The sequence below is a fragment of the Trematomus bernacchii genome, unplaced genomic scaffold (genome assembly GCF_902827165.1).
Source record: "Trematomus bernacchii unplaced genomic scaffold, fTreBer1.1, whole genome shotgun sequence".
Classification (NCBI taxonomy): Eukaryota; Metazoa; Chordata; class Actinopteri; order Perciformes; family Nototheniidae; genus Trematomus; species Trematomus bernacchii.
Genome location: NW_022987593.1, coordinates 5,213,866 through 5,225,720, shown reverse-complemented (window position 1 = coordinate 5,225,720; position 11,855 = coordinate 5,213,866). Strand labels below are relative to the sequence as shown.

At 39.9% G+C, this 11,855-nt stretch overlaps 1 protein-coding gene across 1 annotated transcript in view; it reads right to left on the bottom strand.

Annotated features, from left to right (window-relative positions):
- Window positions 1-2,962, bottom strand: part of mxd4 (MAX dimerization protein 4) — a 21,074-nt gene extending 18,112 nt beyond the window's left edge. The window contains exons 1-2 of the mRNA XM_034130518.1: window positions 2,751-2,962; window positions 2,014-2,113 (exon numbers count right to left, since the gene is read on the bottom strand). Of these exons, the coding sequence (XP_033986409.1) occupies window positions 2,014-2,113; window positions 2,751-2,814 (164 nt within the window). The 5' untranslated portion in view covers window positions 2,815-2,962. The remainder of the gene's footprint in view (window positions 1-2,013; window positions 2,114-2,750) is intronic.
- Window positions 2,963-11,855: the final 8,893 nt, after the last annotated feature.

The following is an 11,855-nucleotide window of genomic DNA, read 5'->3' as shown; positions in this document are numbered from 1 at the left end:
TCCACATGCCCTGATTATTGCTCTCTTGCAAAACATGTGATCTGTTTAATTTGCAGATTTGGTCATGAAAACCAAACAGTGCTCGGTACAAAGCAATGCATTTTGCTTTTTTAACCAACAGCTTCGTTTTTTCCGAAAATACGTTTTAAGATCAAACATGTTTTTACTTCATACACCCTGCATCCTGTTGACGCTTAAAAAAAACTGTTGGAGAGTATAAAGGCAATATGGGAATTTGGCCATAGTGCAGTCACAAGAAGGAAGAGGAAAAGCATGTCTGGTGCATGGAGCCTGGGGGCTGGTGTTTGTGTGGAGGTGTCTGTTGGAGGCACCACACCCACCTGCCACATCCCCACACACACCCTCAACCACACACACACGTACACAATTGTGTTGCTCTGTCAGACTGTCAAAGGAATGTGGAAGAGGCTGTATTCTCATTGAACCTGAACCTGATTTGTGACATCGAAATGTGTTTTTATTTTATTTACAAATCCATATAAAAGAGTGTAAATACAATAGTAACACAAGAGTTCAGCATGCAGTGATGTAACTCTTACTACTGAGGAAACCGGCCTCACGGTGCTTCCCTAAACTAATATTAGCCAACAGGAAAGTTTGGTTTTTTTCATCAGAAACTCATGTGCTTGTGTTCTCAATTGGACACATCATGCAAATGTTTCTGGACAGTTTAACCAAAAAACACCTTTCCTGCAAATGACAGGTGGTTACCAGATGAAAGGGTCCACTGTTGTCCACACCTGGCCAAATAACCCCACAACATTTTGCATGCAGCCTTGGGTGTCCCCAAATTAGGGTCATAAATCAAGAGAAAAGGAGTTAGTGAGGGCGTGTCCCACGTCGATACAGCCAATTTAAACACTATTCCAGACAAACATAAGGTTCACTGGTTTGTCCTCCATGTTGGCCATCTCACTATTCTCTGATATGCTATAGGCAAAACTATGAATTATTAAACAAGAAAAAATAATAAAAATAATATTGATTACCAGCTCTGTTAGTGATCTTCCTACTAAACATGCATTTACATTGTTAGAGATAAGAATTAAATGTAAACCTAGAAAGAATAAAAAAAGAGTGCCCTGCTTTCTTTGAATAGTTGTCTATGGTGTTGGGTGGCAATATAGGGTTTTAAAAATATAATAAGAGTACATCAGATGATTTCAGACTGCCCACAAATTCCATGGACTTCCATTTCTAGTAAGTCTACGCCTTTTGATATGATTTTAATTCATTACCAACGCCCAGTGCAGCACTCCCTATTTCTTTCTTAATTATTATTACATATTAACATGCTTAGTTTTACATTCCATTTAGCCAGCTGTTCTACTGGTCTAAAAACAGCCTCAGATCAGGATAGGACCGAAACTGAAACTTTAATCTGTTCACTTGTGTAATGTTATTCTGTGTGATTATTATGGCCTTGGAGCAGAGTTGTTATTGGTTGCAAACTGTCACGAGATGCAAATGGGGTCAAACGAGGGATGAACGCGTGTTAATTACAGTTTGATGAGGAGATAATGAAAAGCAATCGATAATCTGTTCAGGAACCTCAATCTACTCATGCCCTGTGTGTGGGGGAGAAAGTCGAACCACATGGGATGGGACCCCTTGGTGGTAAAGCACTTAACATCACACACACACATACAAAACACACTAAACCACATGAAGAACGAAGAGGCACAGGTGGAAGCATGTGAGACAGACAGGGTGCAGAAACGAAAGGTTGAGTGCATGTTTCTCTGAGCATGGGGAGTGTTTTTAAGTGTGTGTGTAGACAGTGTGTGTGAAACACGGAGAGTTGGAGCAGCAGAGTTGACAGTGTACGCGTGGCAGTGTTTATGGGAGAGACCAAAACAGAGACCCAGCCCAGTCACAGCAGCGGAGAGAGAGATGGCAGTGTGCATGAAAACAGACCCCTGTGTGTGTGTGCATGTTTCTATAAGCTTGCATTTCCACAAAAAAAAAAAAAAAAACAAGACTTGTATTTACCTATTGTTCTGAGTTTTTCGGGAAATTGGCGAGGCTTTCGTTTTCTTACTGGAAAAGTCGTCCCTGTACGGTAAAACAGACGCATAACCGTGTTCTGCCTCTATAGACAAAACAAAACAAAATGTTAATTTATTCTGGTGTTTGCTGCAAGAATTAAAAAAATGTAAGCTGTCCATCAGTCACTCGGGGAAATGGTGAAACATGAGATAGCTTTATAGAGGCTAAGTCATTTCAAGAGGAACAAAACGTGATCGATCATCAGAGTAATCGCTTGCAATTTATCAATATAGCACTGTATAGCCTTCAGCAAGGTCTAATAGTGTAAAACAATCAGTGTTACATTTGCATTGGTGAGTATCTGTCATTATGATACTGCCTCATATTGTCAATGTCACTCTTGTTTACTCATTTCCGAAGAGCTAATACGAATACACACTGCAGTTATGAGCATACACAACACATGAGCTGTATTGGAAATATTGAAAGCTCAGTTTATAAACACGTGACATACTTTAAATAATAAAGTAGAGCTATTATTTTCTAGGAATACAGGCTGCTAGGTCCACTTTGCACCCATCGCCCCATTGTCTGTAAAGTGACATCATACACTGCACTAAGGCAGGGCTCGGTAAAACTTTACATAAGATACAAGATTAAGCTAGCTGCTGTCCTAGCAATGCCCCATTCAATAGTATTCAGTAGAAATGCTGTCAACTTGTCAGTTTGGCTGGAAATACCTCTGTCTCTTCTTTCCAAGTACTCTGCAGCCTCCAGCAGAATAAGAAGAGAATTAAGTTCCATCTCGTCGTTGTCTCGATATAAAAAAATAGAAAATATCTATTTACACAAATGTACAAGTCATGGGATTATGTAATGGAAATTTTAAAAACTGTTTCAGAGCGATGAACGTGTGCTGCTATATTCAGTTCTGAGTCTTGGTGATTCCAAACTACAGTATCAACAGCACCTAACTAAAACTCAGGGAAGTGAGTGATGGCACGTCTGCCCAATGGGAAACGCCTGTGGGCGGGTTCTCCGAGTATGTCTCAGCCTATGGGCGGGCTGAAAACACGGTGTGGTGTGAATTGATTGGCTTGCGTGCAAAAGGAATACCCTAGCAACAGCCTGAGTTGCCCCGCCCACCACCCAGCTGATTGGTGTGAAACAAGCGACCTCTGATTGGCTGGAAAGAATTCTGGGCGTGTGTCAACATAGTTGAACTTGGGCTGTTGTTTGGGTAGAAAATATTTGATAACTACTCAAAAGTATGGTCTTAAATGTGGACCGTGAAGTAAACTACAACGCGACATTGAGTAAACAAAGCTGTGTTGCAGTCTGTATTTCCCACAAGAGTGTGTGACATTGCAGAAATACCCACAGCGTGTGTGTGTTCGTTCATTTCCTGTCCATGTCATTATGAAAGTCCTGTATGAGGCTGCAGAAACTGATTTGGTTTAGGAGTGCTGAAGAAATAAAGCATGTTTTTTAAGACAAATACGCCAAACATAATAGGACACTTTTAGTTATTGATTAATTGTAAATGTTATTATAAAGATAAACATGACAAACATATTCTAAAATAAAAATGACAAACATATTCTAGTTACAGATTCTGAATAAATATTGTTGGTATGACAATACCATTTTAATAACTCAACAAATTGTAATGGACTTTGTTCAATTTTTGAAACCAAACATAACAAAAGATTAACAATATTTAGCACGATGCCATCCATTTTGAGCTGACCCAAGGAAGGTCTTAACATCTGAATTTGATTATCTGTTGTCTGTCTGCCTGTTTGCATTGCCAGATAAGATATTTCCTTTATGCTGATTCAGTATCCATTGCCATGGAAATGACAACAGATAACTCATGACAAAATATGTAACGTTTATTTACGGTCCTGGGATGTAACACAGTCCAACAGCCTAGATCATTGGTTTAATTGTCAAAGTTTAATTTAGTCTAATCAAGCCTGATGTAACCAGAATCATGACTGACTACTTTTGGCTCCAGATCAAGTACTAGTGCCTAATTTCAGAGGGTAAACTCCAAACAGAACAACGCTTTGTTGCTTAGTTTTCACACAAAATCCTCAGTTGTGTGATATCCTTGCAGCTGAAATGTAGGCATGAGCAAAGTGTCACTTTGCAAGAGCAATAGAAGAGTTATGCATATCTCAGCAGGAATTCCTGCAGAGTACAAAGTGGGTTTCTCTGCATGGCAGGCAGTTTATATCGCTTGCAGCCAGATGTTTGTGCCTCAGATCGAGTACACACTGAAGAAATCGCAGAGGCTTTATGATGAGGGAAGAAACCTTTTAGTGTGAATGATGAGGAAAAGGCCCGTGAGGATCAGAACCACAAACTTTGTTTTTGTTGAAGTTTCTTGGAAACAAGTGTCATGAAAGATCCTCATGGGGCATGTAACGCAGAGAGTAAATCATGGATTTCAAGATTTCTGACGACACAAATTGCTGGTTAAATGTGTTGCTGTCAGCTTCTACATGTGAACAAATGTGCAAACAATCCTAGAATGTGTTAAGCTGTGTAAGATTTCCACTAACAGCCACACAAATAGAAATATATTGGTGGTGTTAAAAATGTACCTTGTGATAAGACAGAGTGCTGTACAGTTGCCACTTTTTACATGTGAAGACAAAATGACTGTGATATACTCAGAGGAGTTACTAATATTTTGTATACCATTGATACAATTTGGTTGGATAAAATATAAGAAAAAGCTCTCTCACTATTAACACCACCACAATAATTTACACCTTTAACTACATCCTCCAAAATAACCATAAAGTTGAAAGAAATATCTCTCTAAAACTGAACATTATGTCATGACAGTATGAATAATTGTAGGGCTGTATTATACTGCATTCGTTTTACCTAGGCATAATAATTTACTGGCAAGTGTAAGTGGTGTACATGTTAAAATGTTAAATGATTTTGCAAGGCATTCAAATCGCAGGGTGGATGTGGATGATTTACAGAAAGTATTATTATATGTAGAACAGCCAGCTAAAACCATGCAGAAACCACATTCAGCTGCAAATGAAAATGTACAAATATATTTATTTAGGCTGCATCAAGAACTTTTATTTCCTGTCTGGCCTGCCTTTTGCTTGACATAATTTCAGTGTCATCTGAATGGAGTGGTAACACCTGTTTGCTTTACTATTTCACAAATGCATTGTCGCCCTCATGCAGAAGATGAACATGTGGAAGGCTTCTATGTTGTGTTAGCTATCTTTGTCCTCTTTAAAACCATCTTATGATGCAAGGCTGCCTTCAGTGATATGATTTATGATCTCTCCTCCCATTTAATTTGAATGTGCTATACACAGATCATAACAGGGGAGATATTTATTGCTCTTTGTGTTTGTGTCACCTTTGAGGCTTCATGAAATAATGTTTTATTGTGAGGAGGTTTGATAGCTTGCATGTTCCTCACAGAAACAAGAGACCGGATCCGCCATTTTACATCCTTTTTTTTAAAAGGCCGTTGTACAGTCATAGTGAAAATGTAACACATAAGTGCAGCTAAGCTATTGCACGCTCTGTTCAAGCCTGATACAGTGTTTGGGCTACACCTCATGTCTATGTCTGGGTTAATTAAAGAGACGTTATGCAACTTGTACACCTCTTATCATATGCCCACATATGCAGTGACGTCGATTCTCTCTGCCACTGAACTTTGTTCATCTGAAGCCGATTTCAGATTGCAGGGAGCCCACAGGTTTATCGAGTCACATGGGGTGTTTGTCTCTTCGGATTTTTGTTGTGTGAGCATTTGTTTGACCTTACTTGAGGTCAATGCAATCGAGCAAATGCGCATGAGAAACTTGACCTTGAACCTTTTATGTAAGCAAGCGTTCATCATTCTGTGAATGTGATTATTTCTGAGCTGTTGGCATTCATTCAGCCTGTATAGTTTTAGAAGTCCTGTTTCCTCCCTGAACTGAACCTTTAGAAAGATGTGGCTCTGTGTTGTAATTATTCAGTGACTGACATGGTTGGACATTCTCAGTTACAGTAATAAAACAAACCAAGAATCTTTATAGAAAGGTGTTAAATATTTTATTCTGTTCAAACAGAGACAAAGGAAGAACTCAGACCTTGTGTTCATTCAGAATGCAAAAGACTAATTTATGTTTTGAATTTCAGCCTGAATCTCATTTACAAGATATCTTAAAATGGAAACTGTCATGTCAACGTGTGCAAGTATCTGTCATCATCTTTTGCAAATGCATGAGCATTTTCACAGCCATAAAGAAGCCTGGTCATTGACTAAAAGGTCATATCAGCTGGCTAGTATGTGTTCATGGTTGTGCAATCCATATAGTGTTTGCAACATGTATGAATAGTTGTTTTTATATTAATGAATTTAATAATGTCCAAATAACAAATGAATGGAGTACATTTATCTCCTAACCTGCATTAGAAAACAGTTTTATCCATCTAACCTTTTAATGTTTAATTTAAATATAATATGATCAGAATAGTCATCATGCTCGTGTGTTTTAGGTCATTGAGCCAAAAGGGGAACACATAAACTGAGAACAGGTCATGTTCTAAAGCGCTCATTACAGTAGAGACATCCAACCATCCTTTTGCATCATATGAAAGGAAATAGCCTTTGTCCCTCCCGCTGCATGTTTCTATTTATAGACTTATCATCTGCATGCTCTCTGATCATAGTGGCTCAGGCCTTGCTTGCTGACGCCCCGGGCCAGTAAGCCAAACGACTACACTCTCCACTCTTTCCTTGTTTTCTTCCATCCATCGCTTCATCTGAGCCAAACATCTCTATCCTGTCCATCCTACCGGTAACCAGCTGGCCTCAACAACAACATTTATGCTCAGAAAGGCCAGATCTGTGCAGTAAAAGAGAGCAATATGAGCCTTTTTGGTATCTACCAAGTAAAGCTTTTGATAATGATTTGATTTTAATATTTAGGGGTTTTGTTTCTAGTTTGGTTCTGTACCACAGTTTTTGGTAAGCATACTTCCCCAAATTCCACTATCATATATTCCTATTTGTTTAATTTTGATCAAAAATACATTTGTTATATTTAGAAGCTGCCAGCTTTGCTGACTATGGATAGAATAATTTCAGAAACAACTGAAACTACAGGCTTCTTCATTGGGGTCTGCTCTCATTTCCCCTTTCCCTTGTTTACTTGAACATTATTGGCCTACTTGTTTGAAGTCGCATTTAATAAACACCACACTGTGACCTGTGCTGCAGCTCTGCAGAAGCCTTCAACATGAAATCACTGAAAACAGACATTATTTATCAATACTCTTTATTTTTCTAAGAATTAAATATAACAACATGTGTATTCTTCAAGGTGCAATCCAGCCCAATGCAATAATCATTGATCATAGAGGGAATCAATTCAATGAAATGAAAATGTTTTAATTTAAGTATAAAAAGTCCTCCTTCCTCTTCTAGTAATGAGTGAGCGACAACATATCAACAACATGTGTTTTCTGCTTCCTGAGCCACAGACTCAAAGTGATAATCCCCCAATCAAAGTTATGTTCCCAGGAAATAACCCAAATGCTTTCAGTATGTGAGTGGGGGGCGGCTCCATTTTCTACACAAGGCTGCTGTCAGTCTCATTTACAGTCATGCTTAAGGCTCGTAAAACCTTCAACAGTGAATAGTGGAGAGATTTAATCCTAAAAGACAACAGTAAATAGTGTGGGGCCAGTTTGTGACATATTTATTTTCCTACTCCTCTTTAACCAGGATGGTCTCACAGAATCTAATCTCCACCGTCTCAAGAAAGACAGTTAATTGTAATGTGCATTCTATGAGTTAAACCTAACCCATTGAGCTACATCCTGGTTTAAGTCCATGGTTAAGAAGGAAGAGGATAAAGGGATTCCAGTGTTGGGGAGTTGTTTATCTTGTTTACGCTAATTGTTTACCGGCTACCTTCCCTCCATTTCCAAGCGCCCTCCACTCCATTTTCTAGGCCAAAGGTCAGAAACTGTCGTCTTCTTTCCATGATCCTGTTTTCCCATGTAATCAAGATTAACCTGTTAACAGTATGCTACAGGACAAAAGTCAACGGACTCTATCAACACGCTCCGGATCAGATTATTGTTAAAGGGTTAAAAGCTTTTTAGATCTTTTAGATGTAGAAATAGTTGCTAAAACCCCGAGCTGATAGAGTTAAAGCCTATTAGAAGGCTCAGATCAGGAACCAGTGTCCATGGCCACACTGACTGAGGGTCAGGAACATAGGTAGCGTGACTACTTTCTGAGTGACGAGTAACACTTAATTTTCACACCGTAATAATGATGTCCCGTCACAAAAAAGTGCTCTGCTTGTGTGACACCTGCTTTAGCCTGATGAAATACACCACATGGTTTGCGTACAGACATTGACACAAAGAGAAATTACAGGTTATTTCATACATCCCCCCCCCCCCCCCCCCCCCCCCCCCCCCCCCCGGTGCATTTCAGGAGCATCCTGTGTGTCATAGATGGTGACGGTAAATACTGAGTTAACTGTCTGGAAATGTTACTAAAGGGCGAGGTGGGGCGTGTATGCTCATATTCACAAACGCAACAAAACGTCCAATTGCGTTATCCAACGTTTGTTGATTATCTGACTTACAGGGTTGAATGAAATTAAATAAGTACTTATTGTAGCCTTATTGTACAAATCTAATTATAAGAAGTAATTACAAGAAGTGTTTCTGCACCTACAAGCACAAAGAGAGTATAGTACATTTGCAGAAGTGTATTGCATCATGTTATAATGTGTTTAAGGCAGGGCACTCTCATGGTATAACTCCCAGCTTGCGTCACATAACGAAACGTCTGTAAGTCTCATCTCAAATCCAGGGTTGAAAGCTTTTATGGTTTTACACCTCAGACGGTGGGTTTATATGTCTTTCTTTCAGTCAGAATATCTCACACATATAGGACAGTCCGATGCACACACATATCACACATTCAGGTATCCAGTCTAGACCTTTTCCTTCAACAATCATCATGATCATACTTTGTGTTTATGGTTTTCTGTAACCATTTAAACATTTTGTGGGAGGAGTTTTTTTTTTTTTATATTCCCCCTCTCAGCTTTCAAAGTGCATCTTCCACGTGCTGACTGTCACATCTATTTGAGTCATATCTTATACAGCCATGCTTACCTCATCATGTGTGATGAGCATGATATTTTTAGGTTACTCTTTGGTTCTTTTAAAGGCATACAAGAATAGACAAATAACGTTAATACTGTATATAGATCTATATTTGTCATCCTGTTTAGAATGATTAAAATCTGCTGAGCTAGTCCTCAGCAATGTGCAACATAAAAGTAAACTTTAGTAGCAACTAATAAACAAACTAGTGATTGAAACGATGAATAGGTAACATAGTCTCAGTTATTAAATCTGTTAATCTTATAAGTACATTGAGTATTTGTATGTACCCATTACACCATTGGCTATCATTATCCACTCTGTTTTCTCTGTCCTTGACGTTTTCTCACACATTTTTGCACTCGCAATTTGCATAAAGCTGATTTAGCATCTTTGAAACTGAGTAATTTACTTGTCACCCGGGCAGCAGTGTGTTCTGGGTCCATACATGTGCATTGAGCTTATCCAAATGACTATTTCCTCCCATTCCACCCATGTCCTCACCCATCTGTGTCCCACCCCTCTGTCCGGCTTTCTCTATTTGTCTGCACACAGAGCAGGCGTCTGTTCACACAGCAAGAGGCTGAAAGGTTGCAAACTATTTGTCTATCCTACACCGCTTCAGTCTTATGCTCCTCAGTTTCTTTTGGTGGCTCTATTGGATCACCCTGACGTTTCCTGCGTGGCCTGGACTCTCCCCAGGTTCCTGGGCTCCTCAGTTCCTCTGCCTTGCTGGCATGGCTGCTGTGGTTGGTCCTTCCCCTCTTGTGCCCGATGACACATGACAACACCATGTTGTTGTGGCATATGTCCTCTGTGGGACCAGGAACTCATGTGATGTTAAAGCATGAGTGCACAGGGCTGCTGCGTTAAGATATGTAGCTGAGTATCATGGTAAATCTATCAAAAGAAAATCTGACACAAATACATTCCCATTTACTGTAATTAGTTTTCCCTTAATTCATTCTAATGTGAGCACAGATTAAAATGGGATACAAGACTGACAAACGGACACCATTGGCGAGTAAGACAGCAACTGAAATTCAAGGAAAGGGGTGGTTGGCGGGGGGGGGGGGGGTGCATGTGGGGTTGAATGGGCTCAAATAAAACAACCATATCCGTGACCATGACAACCGGCGAACTTCAGCTAATTCATACACTCAAACAGCGGGTCTCTTACAACAAACATCCTCCCTATAAATATGCAAACCAGGCCTATCTCCTCTGGTGGGCGGGCAGACAGACCACCCACCAGAGGATCTGATTCACTTCTGATAATGGATGAATATTAGAAAATAATTAAACAAGAAGCACAAACGAAGGAGCGGTCCTGGTTTTGGACTTGAGTCAGATTTGCCACTGAGAATACTTGTCCGGATGTCTGGACTAACAAAACCCCAGTGTGTCATTGTCTATAACCTTTGTAATTTGTTTACCTTGCATTTCCCTGCATTCAGGTCAGTTGATACTCCACCCAAAGTCTGTCTTTTGAGTAATTACCCCCTGTAGGCATGAAAGGTGACTTTATAGGTTTGCACGTCTTTTGCTTGAAAACAGTGGTCATCTTAAACCTACTGCATTTAGACCAGAAAAGACATAAATAATTAAGAAAAACTGTTTGAAATTGTGTGATATGAGTTAGAGATCAATATGACTCTCTAGTTCTTAGCCAGAAAGTGAAAATGACCAACTAGGAAACAGATCGAAATCGTTTTTTTTTACCACTTCTGCATTATAATCCAATTTTACATTTAAATCCGTTTCTGTATCTTCTTGACAAAAAGTGGCTTAATATTCTACACGAGCAAACTAAGATCAGTTTACTGATATAAACATCACAACAAGACAGTTCAGTCACACAAATCGGTCATCACACAGAAAACACTAGTTAAACATTCCCAGTTAACCCCTTTATTTTAAATAAACTTTACTTGGAGTATGATTACATTTCTGAGCTAGCAGTATCCATATGCTTTGGAAAAACATACGTACACGCGCCCCACCAGTAATTAGTTGCATGTGTGAGGGAATACCTGCGTGGCTGGAATGTGTCGCTTAAGCTTTTCATCAGCTAACTGAAAAGGAGTCAAAGGGCGTGGCAGGGACAAATGTCAGAGACAGCATGCCGCTGTAATTACCATGCTAACAGGGTCATACATACAGAGAAGCATTTGTTTTGGAGACTGATTACATGGGAACCTTTGTTTATGCTTTTTCTATGCTTGCACGCACACTTGCATTGTGAGTGTGCTATATGTGGATGTGTGTGTTTGGGTGTCTGCGTGCATTATTTTGCCCATCTGGCATTTAAGGCCCACAGCTGCACGTTACAGTGTTTGCCTCATATCTGCTGCTGAGCTGGCAGTGGAGGGAAGGGTGTGAAAGGGTCCGGACTGTGAGGAGTCATCGCAGCTCTCTTCCTGCAGTACTCTTCCACTGCTTCACTTTCCTCTCACAGAACTTCAGCGGGGTGTTTTCTTGCTTTTGTGGTTTTTTTCTCTTTCGCTTTGGGGAGGGGTCTCTGTGAGTAGTAGAAGTTGTATATGCAAGGCACTCCTCTTTACAAAAATAAGACATGCATCCTCTCTCCATACATGTGCTGAGGCCCCTGACAGGTGGCGTCCCCATGGGCCATGACAGGTAATTACCCCCAGGTGCTGTGTGTGCAT